This window comes from Oncorhynchus keta, chromosome 23 (genome assembly GCF_023373465.1).
Source record: "Oncorhynchus keta strain PuntledgeMale-10-30-2019 chromosome 23, Oket_V2, whole genome shotgun sequence".
In the NCBI taxonomy this organism is placed as follows: Eukaryota; Metazoa; Chordata; class Actinopteri; order Salmoniformes; family Salmonidae; genus Oncorhynchus; species Oncorhynchus keta.
In genome coordinates this window covers 41,549,001-41,570,051 of record NC_068443.1, presented here as the reverse complement: position 1 = coordinate 41,570,051, position 21,051 = coordinate 41,549,001, and the positions used below count along the sequence as shown (strand labels likewise).

General features: G+C 44.0%; 1 protein-coding gene across 1 annotated transcript; it reads right to left on the bottom strand.

The window, feature by feature from the left end:
* Window positions 1-2,872: 2,872 nt before the first annotated feature.
* Window positions 2,873-16,999, bottom strand: LOC118402346 (lactosylceramide 1,3-N-acetyl-beta-D-glucosaminyltransferase A-like). Its single transcript, XM_035800489.2, has 2 exons — window positions 16,631-16,999; window positions 2,873-5,006 (listed from the first exon to the last, which is right to left on the bottom strand). The coding sequence occupies exon 2, from the start codon at window positions 4,668-4,670 to the stop codon at window positions 3,507-3,509; it is 1,164 nt and encodes a 387-aa protein (XP_035656382.1). The 5' UTR covers window positions 4,671-5,006; window positions 16,631-16,999; the 3' UTR covers window positions 2,873-3,506.
* Between the last annotated feature and the right edge of the window lie 4,052 nt (window positions 17,000-21,051).

Sequence of the window (21,051 nt, the reverse complement as noted above, 5' to 3'; positions counted from 1 at the left end):
GTGCAAATACTTTTGGAAATATAGTGTACATAAGGGTTACTTTTATTTTATTATTTTTGTACAGTTCAACCACTTATCTTACTCAAGCCACATATCAGAAATGCACTCACTCAAAACGATTGCAGATTGTTATTGTGGAGACTGAAAAGCCCAGTTTTAATGTCTTATATCGACAGAAATAGAGCTCCAGTTTTTAGGCTACTGTCACTGAGGACCTGAAATTGTCGTCCCGTCACGCAACAGCTCCTCTTCAATCTCAGCAGGCTGAAGAAATTTGGCTTGGCCCCTAAGACTCTCACGAACTTATACAGTCATCACTAGCAGGCCTATGCCCGGTACCCTGCCCTGAGCCTTAGAGACTGCTGCCCTATGTACATAAAGTCATTGAACATTGCTCACGTTAATAATGTTTACATACTGTTTTACCCACTTTATGTGTATATACTATATTCTAGTCATGGCTCATCCTATATAACTACTGATGTACACACCTTTTCTATACACACACCATTCACATACAGTACATATACATTGAGTGTACAAAACATTAAGAACACCTGCTCTTTCCATGACATAGACTGACCAGGTGAGTCCAGGTGAAAGCTATGATCCCTTATTGATGTCAATCAGTGTAGATGAAGGGGAGGAGACAGGTTAACAGAGACAATTGAAACGTGTAATGTTTGCCATCGAGAGGCTGAATGGGCAAGACAAAATATTTAAGTGCCTTTGAACAGGATATGGTAGTAAGTGCCAGGCGCATTGGTTTGTGTCAAGAACAGCAACGCTTCTGGGTTTTTCACGCTCATCAGTTTCCCATGTGTATCAAGAATTGGTCCACCACCCAAAGGACATCCAGCCAACTTGACACAGCTGTGGGAAGCATTGGAATCAACATGGGCCAGCATCCCTGTGGAATGCTTTCAAAAATGTGTAGAGCCCAAGCCCCGACAAATTGAGGCTATTCTGAGGGCATATATATATTAGGAAGGTGGTCCTAATGCTTGGTATACTCGATGTATATTTATTTATATTCTGGACTCTGATATTGCATGTTCTGATATGTCTTAATTTGTTGTTATTTTTTAAACTTTTGGATTGTGTATGTATTGCTATTGTATTGCTAGATATTGCTGCACTGTTGGAGCTAAAAACATAAGCATTTCGCTGCACCTGCGATAAGATCTGCCAAACTGTGTATGCGACCAATAGATTTGATTTGACATCCTCGGAAAAACTCCCACTGTCTGAAACAAAAGTGAAATTATGTCAACAGCCATCAGACAGAATGTCCACCGGAACACAGCCCAGAGCTGTGTGATGAGGCTTGTGTGTCACTCTCATCTCACCCACTCCCCCGCACACTCTCCGCTGCTCAACGTGCGGTGCTATGGAGAAGTGAAAACCCCATGAAAGGGGATGGAGCTGTTCTGTTTTCTCCCAGGTGAATTAGTTACGAAATTAGTCTATACAGGGCTGGCTCTAGCCTAAGCAAGATTTGGTTGTGGCCCCACCATGCGGGTCATCTTTTTTAGTGACCCCCCCCCCTCTTGACGGCAGAGTTACATCTTGGGGTGGAGAAAAAAATTATTATTTTATTTTATTATTTTTATTTTATTTCAAATGTCATGCAATTCTACTAACTTTGCTACGGGGCAGGGAGACATTTTTGCAGTTTTAAAGCCAATTTCCTGCACTTCTACTCATTTTGCCATGACTTATGTCATGTCAATGATATCTGAAGGAGAGTGACTAATGGTACAGACACACTGAAAAATCTGACTGCCGATAGGTACTTATGAGGCCGTTTACTTCTCTTGATAGAACAAAAGATGTCCCTGCTGTGTACCGGCCTGGTACCGACGAACCTGCTGTTTCTACTGTAGAAAAACTATGCTTGTTAGTGGCTGAGAATTTGACTTTGAACCAATTAGAAAGCACGAACCTCCAAGTGGGGAGCCGACAGATGGTTAGTGTCAACAATAGCTTACTACAAATTCTAGCTAGCTAGCAACAACATTAGCCACAGAAGGGACAAGCAAAACAAACTGCTCCCATCTTGTGGCGTGGAGAATTTCAAACGAAGCAAATCAGAGGTAAAACTTTTCTATATGAGGAACAATAAGTTAACTGCCGACACTCATGGCAGAAGTGCTAAGTAGCCATCAGCATTCAGATTTCTCAGTGTGTCTACCCATAACAAAATCAATGGGGGCCACCTGGAGGTCATGGCCCCTGGGCACGTGCTCTGTGTGCATGGTCGGTATTCGGCCATAATTACTGCAGGTTTAGATAACTGGCAAGACTCATTTACCAATCAAATAATTGGTCGCTGACATGGCTAATTGAGTGACTGTCAGTGACTGACACAACAAGAGAACAACTGCTGATGAACAACCAAATTTCAACAGTAAGTTGAGACCCAGTCTGAGTTTCCCCCCCCCCAAAATAACTAAAAATAGTTCATCCTTGGAGCTGGCCCTGAGTCTGTATCACATTTCAGTCTACCTGGAAGCCCATTGTTTGTTTACTGTTTACTTTGCGACACGTTGAAAAGGCTGCCAATATGCTTTGGGCTGGGTTTCCAAATGAAATACAAAAGAAATAGCTTGAAAGCTGCTGTATATTTCACCTGCATCCTCATGCAATTTACAGAACAATTCATGAATTAAGAATAAGCAATCAGCTGACATGCACAATACTTTGAATCTGCAGGTGGAGTTTTGCACCTCGTAACATAGACACTTTTGGCACTCACACATAATAGCCTATACTTTGTGTGTCAGTGTCACTATTCACCACTAATAACTCACACATAGGCTACACATTCATGTACTGCTACACCCAGGACAGCTTACACCTTACGACTGCAGAGTTTGTAAGACTTTATTAACCTCAGTTTCAAATGACTGCTTGCAGTTTCATATTGCCGGCCAACCATATGGACTGTTAAGTTATAATAAAGTTATAAACAGTCTCTTCTTGCTAACCTTAGCTAACCTTACCGGGAAACGACAGACAAGGAGCCAATTGTGTTCATGCGCAGTTAGTCTTAAACCTCATAATCAACAGAATTCAAGGCCAGGGAAACATTCTCTCAATCAGTTTAATGGAAGGAGATGGGGGAGTGGGAGAAGAAATTCACTGTGAATCCTATGTTTCAACATTATGTCTGGACAGTATCTCCTTGGGAAGCATCTGTTGTTCATTACATTCAGTCTCTGCCCTCCCAGAGAGGTGGGACTATTCAATACATCTTAAAGCTAGCAAGAACTGGACCACTGCCGGCCATATAGATAGACAGTTGCTGTAAAACCATATAGATAGATGGTTAATGTAAAACCCACATTTACAGCAATAGATATGACTCATGCGTTTCTCCCTCCATTAACACAAAACAAGTTTCTCCACCCCCCTTCCCTCCTCAATCTTTTAAAATAATGCGAGTGATGAAAGCAAAATGATCCCGCACTCCGTTTTGGACCAAACACAGTAAGTTTACAGTACTACAACAAGGCTGCCTTGCAGGGGTAGGTGTTGAAGAAGTAGGGTCTGCACAGAAGGGTGACTTTCACTGCCGTGCAGTACAACCTCCCAAAAAGTCCCGATGTGACCCTTTTGACCTCCGGGTTTGTGGCGGCTTCCCAGAGCTCATAAATGTCGGCCAAATGTCCGTGCGATGTCATCATCTTGTCGTAGATGCACAAGTGGTAGGGCGCCTTGCCTTCGCCTGAGAAGTACACGTGTTCCTGTGGCGACACGCCCATGGCATTGGCACAGATGCCCATGAAGACATCGTCAATGTACAGCGAGGCATTGAGCGTCAATGAGGCCTGGTAGATTTTGTCCGCCACGTCTCTCGAGACGACGTAACCGGCCCCTGCCGTGTAGTCCGGGTATGACGCCCAAGGGTACAGCTCTTGCGGGACGTAGTACTTGCTTTCCTTCTGGCGGATCGGTGGCGCGCCTCTGTGCACGTGACCGATCCAGAAGTCCGTCACGCCCTTCCTGTCCGTGTCTTGCAGGTAGCGCACCAAGTTGGGCATGTGCACGAAGATATCATTGTCAGCCGTCATGAGGAATCGGGCATGCGGGCAGTAGAAATGAGCCCAGCGGAACTGTAGCAGAAGCTTGAGGGTGAGGTTGTGGAACGTGTCCACAAAGTCCTGCTGGACCAAGTCGCCATGCCTGCGGTCCTCATCGACAAGGCTGTCCTGGATGCCTCTGCTCCTCCCCCTCCACGTCTGGGCCGTCTCATGCTGCTTGGGAAGGCCCAGCACAAACATCACCTTCACCGTCACCCCCAGGTCTTGGCGAATGTAGGTCTCGTTGCCCCACGTCGACCGTATGGCTCGCCGTCTCTCAAAGTTCTCCGGGGAGGACTTGATGAGCAGAAGCAGTAAAATGTCCTTCTCTCCTGAACACTTGTACGGGTGGTTGAGTAGGTAGCGGTGGTTACTGAACATGTGGGCCTCCTGTCGTGGGATGGTGAAGCTCTTGTTGATGAAAGTGTAGCTGTTGACCAGGTAGCGGTAAGAGTAGGAGTTGATGTGGCTCACCATGCCACTGTCCAGTTGCTCCCAGCATACCATCACCACCGACAGCACCAGGCATGTGGTCATCAACTGCACGCACTGGCACTTGCGGATCCGCCGGAAATTCACAAACATCCTGGAAAATGTATTCTGGAACCTTCCGGTGTTCTTCCTCTGTCAGGTCAGAGTGGTGATGGCAACAGTGGTATGTGTGTCTTTGTGTGTGAAAGAGCAGCTGCTGAGGTAGTTGTTCCTGTGGCTCTTTGCAGAGCAGTGTGTGTGTGTTCCATCCTAGTTTTCCCACCTGGAGCAGGAGTCATGCGTGTTTCGGGGAGATTCACAGGAGGGCCTCCCGGAAAGCATCGCCTCTATCTGGCAAGTCACTCACACTCCTGTTGTTACTGATTCCCACACAGCCGTCCTCATAGTGGCTCGGACTCGTCCAGCATCCCCAGGTTGCCGACCATCGCTCTGAAATGGAACAGAGAATGCACGTTTTACTCTGTGTTGACAATTAAGTGCAATAAAATGTTCCTTAGAGTAAGCCAGACAAACAGATCAATCAACGAGACTGACACTGAATATTAGAGTTTTGACGGGGTCTGGTCGTTCTTAAACATTTGGAAACATTTCCAATTAGGCTGTTCAGCTGTATTTACTCTGTAATTCATCTAGAAACTACAATGTTTTAACTTCTCAATACAATGATAGTTAATGCAATGTTATCACTAGAGTAATAACAACATTACTACACAGGTACAAGAGCAACTTAATGTAATGACTTAACATTTTTAATGTAAAGTGTTAGCTACCAAACAGTTGCTATATTTACTCATAGTTAGCTTAGCTTTTGCTTCTATAACTTGAGGTTACTTGCATAACCCCGGTTCTCTGATATTATGAGTGAGACATCTCAGTAGAGAGATTCCCCAGATTCTTATAAGAGTCTTGAAGAACGGAACATACACGTCTGTCGCAGACCGTCAGGTCGAATGGCAAATGAGGGAGCCCCTCCCACCACACTAAAGAGCCACTCGCCTGGTTTGTGAGACATTCTCGAGCATGCCGAACTTCCTCACACTCTTGCAAGTAGGGCAATGTGGTGAGATGTCTCACTCATAATGTCAGAGAACCTGGATTACAACAAGTAACCTTAAGTTCTCTTTCAATGATTTGATTTGACATCTCACAAGAGGGATATGGCCCACTCCCGTATCGCACATGCTCTCCGAAGCCAGGTAGTTCCAACGTATCAACACTCAGAGGTCCTGACACTGAGGGATAGTATGCGCCAATGAAGGTGCAGTGGCATCTAGTCAGTAGAACCTCATAAAAGTATGAGGGAATGCCCCCAGCAAGCCGCTTGGCAAATGATGCCCTTGAACAGTGTCCAAGAGGTAGTTATACAAATCAAATGTATTTATAAAGCCCTTCTTACATCAGCTGATATATCAAAGTGCAGTACAGAAACCCAGCCTTAAACCCCAAACAGCAAGCAATGCAGGTGTAGAAGCACGTACCTCTGGTGGAGTGAGCCCTTAGGCCCTCCAGAGGCTGTGACCCCTTGCTATTATAGGCCAATATAATAGCTTCCACGATACAATGTGACAATCGTTGATGAGAAAGGGGCGTCCCCTTGCAGAAAGGTGCCCAGGACACAAAGTGTTGGTCGCTCTTGGGCAAAGCTCTTGTCCTATCCAAGTATATGCGCAACTCGCATACTGGACACAAACTGCATAGCCGCTCCTCTTCCATAGAAGGGAAAGGCGGGGAGTGAAAAGCCACAAGCTCCAAGACGAGACAATTGTAATTGGCACTAACTTTCGGCATAAAGGCAGGGTTGAGTAACAAGGTAACCTTCGAAAAGCCCCAGGCAAATTGTAAACACTAATGGTGAACTGACAGTGCATGTACTCACTCACTTTGTCGAGGTAAGGGCGACCAGTTACATGGTCTTAAAGGAGATATTTCATCGCCACGATTCCCAGTGACTCGGAAGGTAGCTGTGAAATAGCCTCAAAGCACAATAGAAAAATCCCGTGACGGGACTAAAGACTTGGGAACCGGACGTAACAGGAAACAACATAACGGGGTGTCTTGTCGAAGCCTGTATGACAGGCCGAGATAGCGGCTGGAGAGAGACCTTACAACCCCTATAGGTCTAAGCCCTTACATCGCAATATCTCAAATGTATCATTTAGCCATTTTAGGACCCCTGTAGGTATAATATATATATATTGAATTTGGCCTTTACTGCTATAGCCCATAGAAATGCATTGAATAACACATTTGTAAATAGCTAAACAGACAGTCTAAAAATAAAATATTAGGAACAAGGTTTTGAAGCGTTTGAAATTTAGAACCATGTTTGATCACATTATTCAGGGCACATTTTACCCCCTATGCACTTTTTGTCGTTTTTACAGCCCGGTACTGGGTTACCTTCAGAAGACTCCCCTGAAGCATGCGTGTGTCGTAAAGCAAAACAACCCACACCTTCGTGTTCGTGAGATATTGGTGAGATATTAGTTTGTAGCTCCAACGGTTCGGTCTGGACAGTTGGTTTTGTGAGAAGACCTCTTAAAAATGAGTTCAGACAACTCCCGCAAAGCTTGTGGATGTCGTAGAGCCAAACAACCGACACGGTTGGGTTCATGAGAGTCACATTTTTAAACTCTTTTTTTTTTTACTTAGTTTTACATACATGAGGATTACATGAGGATTTCCTTGTCCAGTTCTTCTCGTGTAGAAAAAGGCAGCTTTCACAAGACCGGTCTTATGGAATAGGCACAAACTTTATATCTACAAATGCTTGACCCAGATCTGTTTCACCACTTGGGGGAGAAGTCTCCATCCCCTAGATTGGGACTCCCTCTGGAAAATAAGTCTGCGCCTGTGTTCGGTAGGACATGAGTCTCTCGTAGGGACGGTAAGTGTGCGCTGCTTCACAGGATAATCCTGAGGAATAGTCTGTGGGAACACAGGGAGCGAGTGCCACTCTGGTGAGTTGATGTATGCCCACTACAGTCGTATTGTCCGTTCTGATCAAGACAATTCCAAAGGGAGAGTCGAAAGTGTTTCAGTGAAAAAAGCACTATCAACATTTCAATGTCATTTATGTGAGAAATGCTGAGTTGTGGAGTCTAAACTCATTTTATTGCATTTCCCTGTGTCCCAGCCCTTGAGTGATGCATCCGTCTTCACCACTATCTACCCTAGGGGAGTGCCAGGAACAAAGATCAAGTTTTTTTTCCAGTGACAGAGAGCCAAGTGACACATGGAAGTGACCTTTATCTGGCAATTGAGCTGAAGCCGTGTACACAGGTTTGGGACTAACACCCAGCGCCGGAAGTTTCTCATCCTCAGTAGACCAAGAGGTACTACGGAGATGGTGGATGCCATCAACCCCAGCACTTGGAGGCAAATCTTGAACACACGTTGTGGAACAGGAAGAGGCACTGTCAAAGGGACATGATGTGGTCTTCCAAGAGAGAGAATCCAGCATTAAGCCTAGGTATTCTATTCCCTGCGATAGCACCAAGCAGCTATTTTTCTGAACGTTCAGGAAGTTAGCGCTAGCCTCAGAAACCTGTAGGTTCACCGAGGTAAACCAGTCGCCTGGACGAATAGAGACAGCACGTTGAACGCACACATGTAGAATCTTAATTTGATCACTCTTTTTTGAAATTGATTTATTTTTATTTTTTTACCCCTTTTTCTCCCCAATTTTCGTGGTATCCAATTGGTAGTTACAGTCCTGTCCCAACCCACAATGCCCGCTTAATCTGGATGCCAGCCGTACCAATGTGTCAGAGGAAACACTGTACACCTGGCGACCGTGTTGCTGAGAATTTTCCTGTACATCAGGAAATTCAAACTTTAGAAGCCTTTTTAAATTCAGGCTTTAAAAAGGCTCCTAAAGTTTGTAATTTCCACTAACTAAAAATGTATCAACTCCTACAAAATAATATTTTCTTGCTGAGCAAACTGGCTCGAATTAAGATCGTACCTCTGTAAGCAGACGGAATGTGAATTTCGTCAAATAGCTGTCGAGGACACATAGGTCCAGAATGGAGCAAAACCCTCCCCATTTCTTGGGAAGCAGGAAGTACCAGGAAGTAGAAGCCGAGGTGTCTCTCTGCTACTGCTATCGCCCCGATAGGCCCTTTGCTTAATAAAGAGAAGATTTGCTGCTTTATTATGTGTGCCGAGTCGCCAGTCGCTACTGATTCCAAAATTCAGTTGAAAACTAGTGGTCTCAGAGAGAATTGCAGTCTGCACCTCTTCGTAACTGTGGATCAGACTCAGACGCACGGCTGGACTTCACATGCACACCAGTTCCCTGCTGGTGCGCCCTCTGGTGGCGATGGAGCGAGTCCTTTTCATTGTATTTTTGCTTTGTGTACTTAGCATCTCGCCTGGAGACAGCAGAGTTTTTTTTATTTAGAAGGGCAGTGTTGACACACTGGAACAAGGGGAAAGTGCTTGGTGGCAACTGACAATTAGTCTTCCTGCCTCAGCTGCTAGAACTAGAGCCGGGGGGAGCGCCAATGCACGGAGGGCACTCGGGGGTATAGTGAATTCCCTCCATCTTTCTTGAGAGCTAATGCATGAGAATGGGTCTCTTTAGGAGCAGAGACGTCTCTCCCTCATAGGGGAGGTGCCCCTTCGTAGCAGGGGAATCTAGCTTACTCTTCCGGCGCCGACAGAGATGGCCGCCTCGCTTCGCATTCCTATGAAACTATGCAGTTTTTTGTTTTTTTACGTGTTATTTCTTACATTAGTACCCCAGGTCATCTTAGGTTTCATTACATACAGTCGAGAAGAACTACTGAATATAAGAGCAGCGTCAACTCACCATCAGTACGACCAAGAATATGACTTTCGCGAAGCGGATCCTGTGTTCTGCCTTTCACCCAGGACAACGGAATGGATCCCAGCCGGCGACCCCAAAAAACGACTTCGTAAAAGAGGGAAACGTAGCGGTCTTCTGGTCAGACTCCGGAGACGGGCACATCGTGCACCACTCCCCAGTATACTTCTCGCCAATGTCCAGTCTCTTGACAACAAGGTTGATGAAATCCGAGCAAGGGTAGCATTCCAGAGGGACATCAGAGACTGTAACGTTCTTTGCTTCACGGAAACATGGCTCACTGGAGAGACGCTATCAGAGTCGGTGCAGCCAGCTGGTTTCTCCACGCATCGCGCCGACATAAACAAACATCTTTCTGGTAAGAAGAGGGGCGGGGGAGTATGCCTTATGGCTAACGAGACGTGGTGTGGTCACAAAAGCATACATGAACTCAAGTCCTTCTGTTCACCTGATTTAGAATTCCTCACAATCAAATGTCGACCGCATTATCTACCAAGGGAATTCTCTTCGATTATAATCACAGCCGTATATATTCCCCCCCAAGCAGACACATCGATGGCTCTGAACGAACTTTATTTGATTCTTTGAAAACTGGAATCCATACATCCTGAGGCTGCATTCATTGTAGCTGGGGATTTTAACAAGGCTAATCTGAAAACAAGACTCCCTAAATTGTATCAGCATATCGATTGCGCAACCAGGGCTGGAAAAACCTTGGATCACTGCTATTCTAACTTCCGCGACGCATATAAGGCCCTGCCCCGCCCTCCTTTCGGAAAAGCTGACCACGACTCCATTTTGTTGATCCCTGCCTACAGACAGAAACTAAAACAAGAAGCTCCCACGCTGAGGTCTGTTCACCGCTGGTCCGACAAATCTGATTCCACACTCCAAGACTGCTTCCATCACGTGGACTGGGATATGTTTCGTATTGTGTCAGACAACAACATTGACGAATACGCTGATTCGGTGTGCGAGTTCATTAGAACGTGCGTTGAAGATGTCGTTCCCATAGCAACCATTAAAACATTCCCAAACCAGAAACCGTGGATTGATGGCAGCATTCGCGTGAAACTGAAAGCGCGAACCACTGCTTTTAATCAGGGCAAGGTGACCGGAAACATGACCGAATACAAACAGTGTAGCTGAGCGTCAGTATAGAATCTCAATTCAACGGCTCAGACACAAGAGGTATGTGGCAGGGTCTACAGTCAATCACGGATTACAAAAAGAAAACCAGCCCCGTCACCCTACCTGACACCCTAGACCCACTCCAATTTGCTTACCGCCCAAATAGGTCCACAGACGATGCAATCTCAACCACACTGCACACTGCCCTAACCCATCTGGACAAGAGGAATACCTATGTGAGAATACTGTTCATCGACTACAGCTGGGCATTTAACACCATAGTACTCTCCAAGCTCGTCATCAAGCTCGAGACCCTGGGTCTTGACCCCGCCCTGTGCAACTGGGTACTGGACTTCCTGACGGGCCGCCCCCAGGTGGTGAGGGTAGGCAACAACATCTCCACCCCGCTGATCCTCAACACTCGGGCCCCACAAGGGTGCGTTCTGAGGCCTCTCCTGTACTCCCTGTTCACCCACGACTGCGTGGCCACGCACGCCTCCAACTCAATCATCAAGATTATTGTGGACTTCAGGAAACAGCAGAGGGAACACCCCCCTATCCATATCGATGGAACAGTAGTGGAGAGGGTAGCAAGTTTTAAGTTCCTCGGCATACACATCAAAGACAAACTGAATTGGTCCACCCACACAGACAGCATCGTGAAGAAGGCGCAGCAGCGCCTCTTTAACCTCAGGAGGCTGAAGAAATTTGGCTTGTCACCAAAAGCACTCACAAACTTCTACAGATGCACAATCGAGAGCATCCTGGCGGGCTGTATCACCGCCTGGTACGGCAACTGCTCCGCCCACAACCGTAATGCTCTCCAGAGGGTAGTGAGGTCTGCACAACGCATCACTGGGGGCAAACTACCTGCCCTCCAGGACACCTACACCACCCGATGTTACAGGAAACCCATAAAGATCATCAAGGACAACAATCACCCGAGCCACTGCCTGTTCACCCCGCTATCATCCAGAAGGCGAGGTCAGTACAGGTGCATCAAAGCTGGGACCGAGAGACTGAAAAACAGCTTCTATCTCAAGGCCATCAGACTGTTAAACAGCCATCACTAACATTGAGTGGCTGCTGCCAACACACTGACTCAACTCCAGCCACTTTAATAATGGGAATTGATGGGAAATGATGTAAAATATATCACTAGCCACTTTAAACAATGCTACCTAATATAATGTTTACATACCCTCCATTATTCATCTCATATGCTACCTAATATAATGTTTACATACCCTCCATTATTCATCTCATATGCTACCTAATATAATGTTTACATACCCTACATTATTCATCTCATATGCTACCTAATATAATGTTTACATACCCTACATTATTCATCTCATATGTATACGTATATACTGTAATCTATATCATCTACTGCATCTTTATGTAATACATGTATCACTAGCCACTTTAACTATGCCACTTTGTTTACATACTCATCTCATATGTATATACTGTACTCGTTACCATCTACTGTATCTTGGCTATGCCGCTCTGTACCATCACTCATTCATATATCTTTATGTACATATTCTTTATCCCCTTACACTTGTGTGTATAAGACAGTAGTTTTGGAATTGTTAGTTAGATTACTTGTTGGTTATTACTGCATTGTCGGAACTAGAAGCATAAGCATTTCGCTACACTCACATTAACATCTGCTAACCATGTGTATGTGACAAATACATTTTGATTTGATTTGATTTGAAATGGGAGGGACCTCGATGCGGCAGCAGCGAAATGCCATTTTCCCCACTGTCGGCCCCTATTTGGAGATCCCACTGTGTCGCGGTGGGCTTCCCGCGGAACGCCCTGTTTTCAGCGAATTTGCCCTCTCCCTGAAGTGAAGCCTTCGCTTGTGGCTACCCGGCATACCCATTCACGATTCTATAGGGAAGGGAGAAGTTCAAGGCTTCTGCCGCATGGCAGCGACAGCCGGACCTTGCGGCAGAAGCGCCAAGGAAATCTGCTTTCTCATTGTCCAACAGGCTGGACAGATTGAGCCACAAGGCTTTCTCCCATGGCACGCTGCCTGTTTACAGACATCAATGAGAGAATAATGTTTATATGTCATCTGCCATCGATGCCCCTCTAAGGGCGGAAGAGGGCCTAGCGGCTTTTGCCTCTTCTTCCTTCTCCGCTGCCTGGAAGAGGATGGTCATACATGGCCGGAGGTCGTGGAACGCTGCTTCCACGTGAGATGTCAAAACGAATAATTGAAAGAGACCCTTTGGCGGATCGCAATGCTTTTTCAGCTAATCAGGGTAATTGAGTGTCATAATGATGAATTGTCGGGCCTTTTAGTCATACAGACACACAGAGGCATGTTTCACTGGCCAATGTCTAAGCCACTGTGTATGTTGAGGTAATAAATATTACCTGCCAGGGCTTTGAAGGATTATTCATCACTGGAGAGGTTAATATGCAGAGTGATAGTTCACCCAAATTACAGAATTGCACACTGTCTTTGTGCAAGGTTTGACAGCAACCCAAGCTTTGGTTTAGTTTCCCTGGCAGTGGCTGTCACTGTTACCAAATGCTAAAAGTCATGGGACTGATATTAGCATTTTCTGAGCATGATGTTCAAATCAACTATAAGTGACTTTTGTGAGCTTCACAATCAATTTGAGATACTTTCAGATGATTTGGACATGATGTGCTTAAAAATACTAATATCGGTCCCATGTAATATATACCGTATACTATATTATATACAGTATACTATATATCACAGGAGGTTGGTGGCATCTTATTTGGAGAGGACGGGCTCATGGTAAATGGCTGGAGCGGAATCGGAGGAATGGCATCAAATATATCAAACACATGGGCTGCTTCCAAACACTGAAAAGACACACCCTTGTCCACTTACGCCCTTGGGGGAATCCCCGTCGCCACCTTGGAGGGTGGTCCAAATGATTAGCCAAGCAAGGGAAGTTTGCAACGTAAACGCCTCAGCCCTCATTTTTCGGCTTTGCGAGTGTACAGTAATGTTCACTCTGGGGCCTGAAACTCCCTTGAATTAATTTCGTGACGATTGTACATCCACTAAGAAAAGTCAGCGAAAACTTAAAATCAACATACAAGTAAGTGTAAGTAAAAACGAATGCAAATGAATTACAAATTGTGCTACTAATGCACATGACGGCACAAACACGTCTGGTAAAAAGTAGATGTTTTTGTTTGGTTAGCTTTTGGAAATTGTAGAAATAAAGCATTTTCCTTCTTCAGAAGTTCCAGCTAGGCAGGCTAACATTAGCTAGCTAATTAATTTGCTAGCTATCATACAGTAGGTGTACATTAATAAATGTATATATATAAATAAATAAATATATATATATATATATATATATATATATACATAAGTAGACATGGAATCATAATTGACTGTAGCGCATATACAGCAACCACAAGCTACCGGTGGCTGAAAACACAATCATCGCGGGATGAACGAGTGTCAAATTTCAGCCCGAGGATGGTCCATTTAAAAATCATTCCTTCCTCCCTCGCCCTGCAAGTGTCAACTCATCAGACGTCATGATATGTCATCAGAAGTGTCCACTTCATTTGAGGGCTGAGGGGATAGGGTGCGTATTTTAAAGTGTTTGGACCGTAATCATGGTTTGATATGTTAGCTTTATTCTGGCCACTGCTATGAATCTTCCCCCCCTCAGCAGCCTCCTATGCTATTTTTGTACCCGTTTGAAATCTATAGGCTTGTCATTCAAACTAAAGCAGTTTCATACCATAAAAAGAAGTACTTCTGTTTTGTTCCTCTTCTCTGACTTCCTGCTGTGTGTTTGTGTGACATTAGCTGAGAAGTGAAACGTGTGGCCGGTGAATGATAAAAGCCAGCACAGCCAAATGTGGCGCTGGGGGTTCTCCCATAATGGAGGGGTTTATGATGTGGACCCACCAAAACCGCTGAGAGCCGTGGAAAGTGTACGGCACACAATGGAGGGCATCAGAATAGCTCTGGGAGCACAATGAGAGCGTGGATGAGAATAGGCTGTTCCGCCCATTTGGCCTGGGTAAAAACCAGGGGGGGTCATGGATGGGCTTGGGAATCCAGGCAAACCACCGGGCTGTCGTGCCCCGAGAGCTTTTTAAACATCATTAGCCTGCCTCTTCCTAATGGGGTCACTCACTCAGAATCTCTCTCGTTCTATCCTTCTCTCTTCATAGTTCTCTCTCTCTCTCTGCCTGAGAAATGTGTCAGCCTTCTAATAAATGTGAGATGAGGCAATGCGGATTTGTCGAACCTCAAAAAAACTTTCAGAAACCCTCATGTATTAATGAGAATGTTGACTGTTTGTGTGTTACAGTAAAGCCCATGCCTGGATGAGTCCGTGTTTAGATGTAATGAACTGTTTCGACAGTGTTCAGAGTGTTCAGACAATGGCTCAAGAGAATGTTTTTTTGTCGTTGTGTTCTTTCACTACCACCTCTGTGAGCTTTGATATGTTTAACCAGCTTTTTGAACGAGAAAAGTGTCTGCAAATGTTCTAGTTGAGCTAAATCTGGAGTTTGTCGGGAATGGAAAGTTCAAGCACACCACTCCACTCTCACAACAGCTTACCGTATATGAAATGAGGCGTCATTATTCATTGCTAAGTGAAAGTAATAAGTCAATATTTTAATATGCGACTCTGAATTGCAGTCAACGTTGTGTTACTACGCTGTATTGCGCGCCTTGTAATTGTGTGTACTGGCGTCTTTGACATAAGACATATTGAGTATACTGCCCAGGCACTTAGGTACTCTGTTAAAAAGATAAGGTTTTTTTTATTGGCTTTCCCGGAGATGGTGCCATGGCCTAACAATCTAACAAAGACCAAGGTGTGCCTCACCTCAAGTCTCATCATTGACCTCTGCCAGTAAAACTCGTTCAACAGGTTTTGTTTGGCAGCTGTTGGAAGTCAAACATGATTTCCCTCATAGCTATGTGTGTGCGGTTTGTAATATGTGGTATGTCCTTACCTTTACTACTTCCTTTCTCAAAACCTTTCATGTAAATGCAACCCTGTGATTTGCTGTTCACTCAAACATGTTGTTCAGGAAATATCAGTATTGCCGTGGGTTTGATGTTAAAGGTCCAATGCAGATGTTTTTTTTATTTTTTATCTCAATATCAAATCATTTCTCAATAACAATGAAGTGCCTTACTGTGGTTGTTTTCAAGTAAAATGGTAAGGAAGAAACAGCTTCTTAGCAAAGAACAAATTCTCAGTCAAGAATTTAGCTAGGACCGTCTGGGAGTGGTCTGAGTGGGGAATACTAAAAACTAGCTGTTATTGGCAGAGAGGTCTTTCTTATTGGTCTATTAACTAATTTACAGGCAGGCCAAAGGTCCATCCCACCAAAAGGACATCCAGCCAACTTGACACAACTGTGGGAAGCATTGGAGTCAACATGGGCCAGCAAGGTACCGGTAAAGATCAACAAAGCAAACTGTGTTACTAAATTGCCTCGGCATGAGACCTGTCTTAAAGAGACAACACTATGCCGGGCTGACAGGTGCTCCACATCCACTGCCAACTGTGTTAATTACAATTTAATTGGTCACCTTGTCTTCAACACTGGATAAAATATTCCTGCAATGTGATACACTCTTAGACAGCACTAAAAGGCAAAAAAAAAAAAAACGAAAAACACTGAAGCTAATTGTTCAGTTGCTCACATGACAACCAACTTCAAATCAACTTATTTACCATTAATATTTCTTACTCCATCTTGGGTGAAATAAAATGAAACGGACATAGTTTGGCCTCGGTACAATCCTCAGTATACATCCTGAAACAGTTTAAACAGATTATGCTAATCATTTTTGATAATATTAATGGTTTTGATGATATTATTGTTTCAAATTAAAATGGTAAGAAAGAAACAGCTTCTCAACAATTGAAATTCTTCATGGAAGCCAAGTTCAAACCCGGTGGGTTCCTTACTCACACAATTAACTCAGTCAGCTACTGTGAAAGTGAGCCTTCTCTGTCAGCGTAGCTCCAAAGTCACAGGTCGTATAAATAGATCTCACACTTGAAAGAATCCTTGCTGAGCACGCCATGCCACTTACCGCTGAGAGAAAGTATCGATGCTCCTGCAATGTATCCAAGTGACTAGTTGTAAGAATAAGTAGTCCCAGTAGCCTAATAACAACCACCTCCTGTTGAGTTCAGTGAATTGAGTTCTCTCGCTCTCTCCCCTCCTGTACAGATTCTCTCCTTGTAATAGCTCTGGAAGAATTTCAATGTACCTCTCCCTGGAGTGATTAGGGTGTAGTCACACACACACACACACTCTCTACTTTTCAGGAGCAGTGGCAGCAGCTGCCAGTTAAGCTGTGTGTTAGTGTATGAGCCTCACACTGTCCAGAACGTGTGAATGCTCTGCTTGTGAGTATCGGTTGCTACTACCTCCTGCTCATTTCCCCTCACACACACTGTGAGGGTGCGGCAGAGGAGGTGAGGGAGGAAGAAGCACAGATGAGGGAGCAAAAGACTGCCTTCACCTCCACAGCCTGCCCACACATTTACAAGCAGAGGTTTTCCCTTGACAATATTACATCTATAAACAAACAGAACAGAAACTTCCGTTCCAGATCATGAATACATTTCCACACATACCTTAATACTCATCTCATAAAGAGAAAGTAAAGACAAAGGAAACGATCTGCGTCATGTATCTATTACCATATGAGGCTGGGTTGAGATTGTCACGTCTTTCCAACAAAACACTACACACATCTACATATAACATTATACACATCTACATATAACATTATACTCATCTACATATAACATTATACTCATCTACATAACATTACACACATCTACATATAACGTTATACACATCTACATATAACATTATACTCATCTACATATAACATTATACTCATCTACATATAACATTATACTCATCTACATATAACATTATACTCATCTACATAACATTACACACATCTACATATAACGTTATACACATCTACATATAACATTATACTCATCTACATATAACATTATACTCATCTACATAACATTACACACATCTACATATAACGTTATACACATCTACATATAACGTTATACACATCTACATATAACATTATACTCATCTACATATAACATTATACTCATCTACATAACATTACACACATCTACATATAACGTTACACACATCTACATATAACGTTATACACATCTACATATAACGTTATAAACATCTACATATATTTTTCCTCTTTTGTTGCCTTACAACTTGGAATTAAAATGGACTTTTGGGGGGTTTGTATCATTTGATTTACACACCATGCCTACCACTCTGAAGATGCAAAATATTTGCTATTGTGTAACAATAAAAATAAGACAAAAAAACAGAAAACTTGAGCGTGCTTAACTATTCACCCCCCGAAAGTCAATACTTTATAGAGCCACCTTTTGCAGCAATTACAGCTGCAAGTCTCTCGAGGTATGTCTCTATAAGCTTGGCACATCTAGTCACTGGGATTCTTGCCCAGTCTTCAAGGCAAAACTGCTCCTTCAAGTTGGATGGGTTCCGCTGGTGTACAGCATTCTTTAAGTCATATCACAGATCCTCAATTAGATTGAGGTCTGGGCTTTGACTAGGCCATTTGAAGACATTTAAATGTTTCCCCTTAAACCACTCGAGTGTTGCTTTAGCAGTATGCTTAGGGTCATTATCCTGCTGGAAGGTGAACCTCTGTCCCAATCTCAAATCTCTGGAAGACTGAAACAGGTTTCCCTCAAGAATTTCCCTGTATTTAGCGCCACACAGCATTCCTTCAATTCTGACCAGTTTCCCAATACCTGCCGATGAAAAACATCCCCACAGCATGATGCTGCCACCACCATACTTCACTGTGAGAGTGGTATTCTCGGGGCGATGAGAGGTGTTGGGTTTGCGCCAGTCATAGCATTTTCCTTGTTGACCAAAAAGCTAAATTTTAGTCTCATCTGACCAGAGTACCTTCTTCCATATGTTTGGGGAGCCTCCCATGTGCCTTTTGGCGAACACCAAACATGTTTGCTTATTTTCTTCTTTAAGCAAGGGCTTTTTTCTGGCCACTCTTCCGTAAAGCCGAGCTCTGTGGAGTGTATGGTTTAAAGTGGTCCTATGGACAGATACTTTTGCAGATAGTTTTGCAGCTCCTTCAGGGTTATCGTTGGTCTCTTTGTTTCCTCTCTGATTAATGCCCTCCTTACCTGGTCCGTGAGTTTTGGTGGGCGGCCATCTCTTGGCAGGTTTGCTGTGGTGGATTGGATTTTTCTCAGGCTTTCGCCTGCAACATCAGTTCTGTTATACTCACAGACAATATCTTTACAGTTTTGGAAACGTTAGAGTGTTTTCTATCCAAAGCTGTCAATGATATGCATATTCTAGCATCTTTTCCTGACAAAATATCCCATTCAAAACGGGAACGTTTTTTTTCCAAAAATGTAAATACTGCCCCCAGAGGTTATTAAGTAAGCAAATCAAATGTGCATATAAAAGCAACACAAGTAAAGTAATGTGCATGTAAGAACAATACAACCATATGTAAATATGTTGGTTGGGTGACTAAACTACAAAGCGTGTTATCGTGTGCAATGGGCAAATAGAGTCTGCAGACACGATGCATATAGCAGCAGAACAACATGTAGTGTTTTTACAAAAGTAGGTAACACTGAAAGCTTTAGTTTACATTATTGACAAGCTATTATACAGACAAACCATGACATTTTCCCCCATTCTGAAGTCCCCACATCATACATTGAGCTAAAAGTTAACTTACCTTGCATTCTCTATAAAGTAATGGGAGGTGGTCACGAAATTGACTCAAGAGATTTTAAATGTTACCCCCTTTCGCAGAGATTTTCTTTTGCATGTTCTGCAGACAGGGTGAGCATCTTCGATTAAGTTTCCCTCAGCACGCTTGTAAAACCCAAAATACGACCACACTTCAGATTTGGTTCTCTTAGAGGGCTGAAAAATCTCCCGAGCGCTGTCACTGCCTTCCTCCATGTTTTCACACAAAACAAAACCCACGTTGCTGAGCCTGCATCAGACTGTTGCTAACTTTGGTTGATGTTGGACAGTATTTACCATGAGTTTTTCAAACCACGGTAATCAAACACGGTTTTAATGATAACTACAATTTGAAACGGTAATACTAACCGTCGGAAGGTTTATCGTGATACCGGTAACTGTTTCATCCATAATGCCCAGATGGTGTTGGGCTTTACAAATAAGACAGCGAAGTTGGAAGGGGATCTTTGTTCTTTATTATGAGGAAGGGAACAGAAATCGAAAGGAAAGTGAAGGATTTCTTCCTCCGTGATGATGTAAGTCGTATAACAATCGGCCGCAAACAAACCATCACAGGAGTAACAAACAAAATGCAGAAGAGGCTTCTGACTGACACAATGAAGAAACTGCACAGGAAATTCCTGTATGAGGAACTTGGTCAGTTGTCCTATACCTCCTTCTGCCGCCTTAGGCCACTTCGGGTTGTTTCACCCAATGACACTGATCGTGAAACTTGTCAGTGCAAATCCCATGAGAATTTACAGTTCATGGCAAATTCTCTTCACAGCCTTGGGCTTTTGTCCACCAAAAACCTTGGTCGACTCAAGTATGTGTGACCTGAAATCGAAGCTATGTGAATGTAAGGATTGCTTCGTCACCAATCATCCAACTCTGAAACCTCCTGGAAATGTAGAAGTTCCTCTGACATAATGGACCTTGGAGAAGATTCAAAAAGATGAAGAGAAGTGCTCCATGATAATCGTGAAGAGGGTCAAAATACCAGAAACTGGTCAGTCAGTTTCAAGATAGGCTCGCCAAGTTTAGGCAACACATCTTTAATATCAAGTGGTAATACCGGGCCTATAGAGAGCTTAGGGAGATTCTGGAGAACAATGAATGCTTGCTGCACATTGACTTCAGCGAAAACTACTCATGCAAATACAGGCAAGAGATCCAGTCCATGCATTTTGGAGGATCTCATCAGCAAGCCACTCTCCACACTGGAGTCTCTCCACACTGGAGTGTTTTACACTGGAGTCTCTCCACACTGGAGTCTCTCCACACTGGAGTCTCTCCACACTGGAGTGTTTTACACTGGAGTCTCTCCACACTGGAGTCTCTCCACACTGGAGTGTTTTACACTGGAGTGTTTTACACTGGAGTCTCTCCACACTGGAGTCTCTCCACACTGGAGTGTTTTACACTGGAGTCTCTCCACACTGGAGTGTTTTACACTGGAGTGTTTTACACTGGAGTCTCTCCACACTGGAGTCTCTCCACACTGGAGTGTTTTACACTGGAGTGTTTTACACTGGAGTCTCTCCACACTGGAGTCTCTCCACACTGGAGTGTTTTACACTGGAGTGTTTTACACTGGAGTCTCTCCACACTGGAGTCTCTCCACACTGGAGTGTTTTACACTGGAGTGTTTTACATGTTGTAGAGCATGAACCTACAGGAACGGGACACCGC

What these genes read in the sequence shown, in the direction of transcription:
- LOC118402346 (XM_035800489.2), bottom strand. Translation starts at nt 4,670, where the DNA reads ATGTTTGTGAATTTCCGGCGGATCCGCAAGTGCCAGTGCGTGCAGTTG.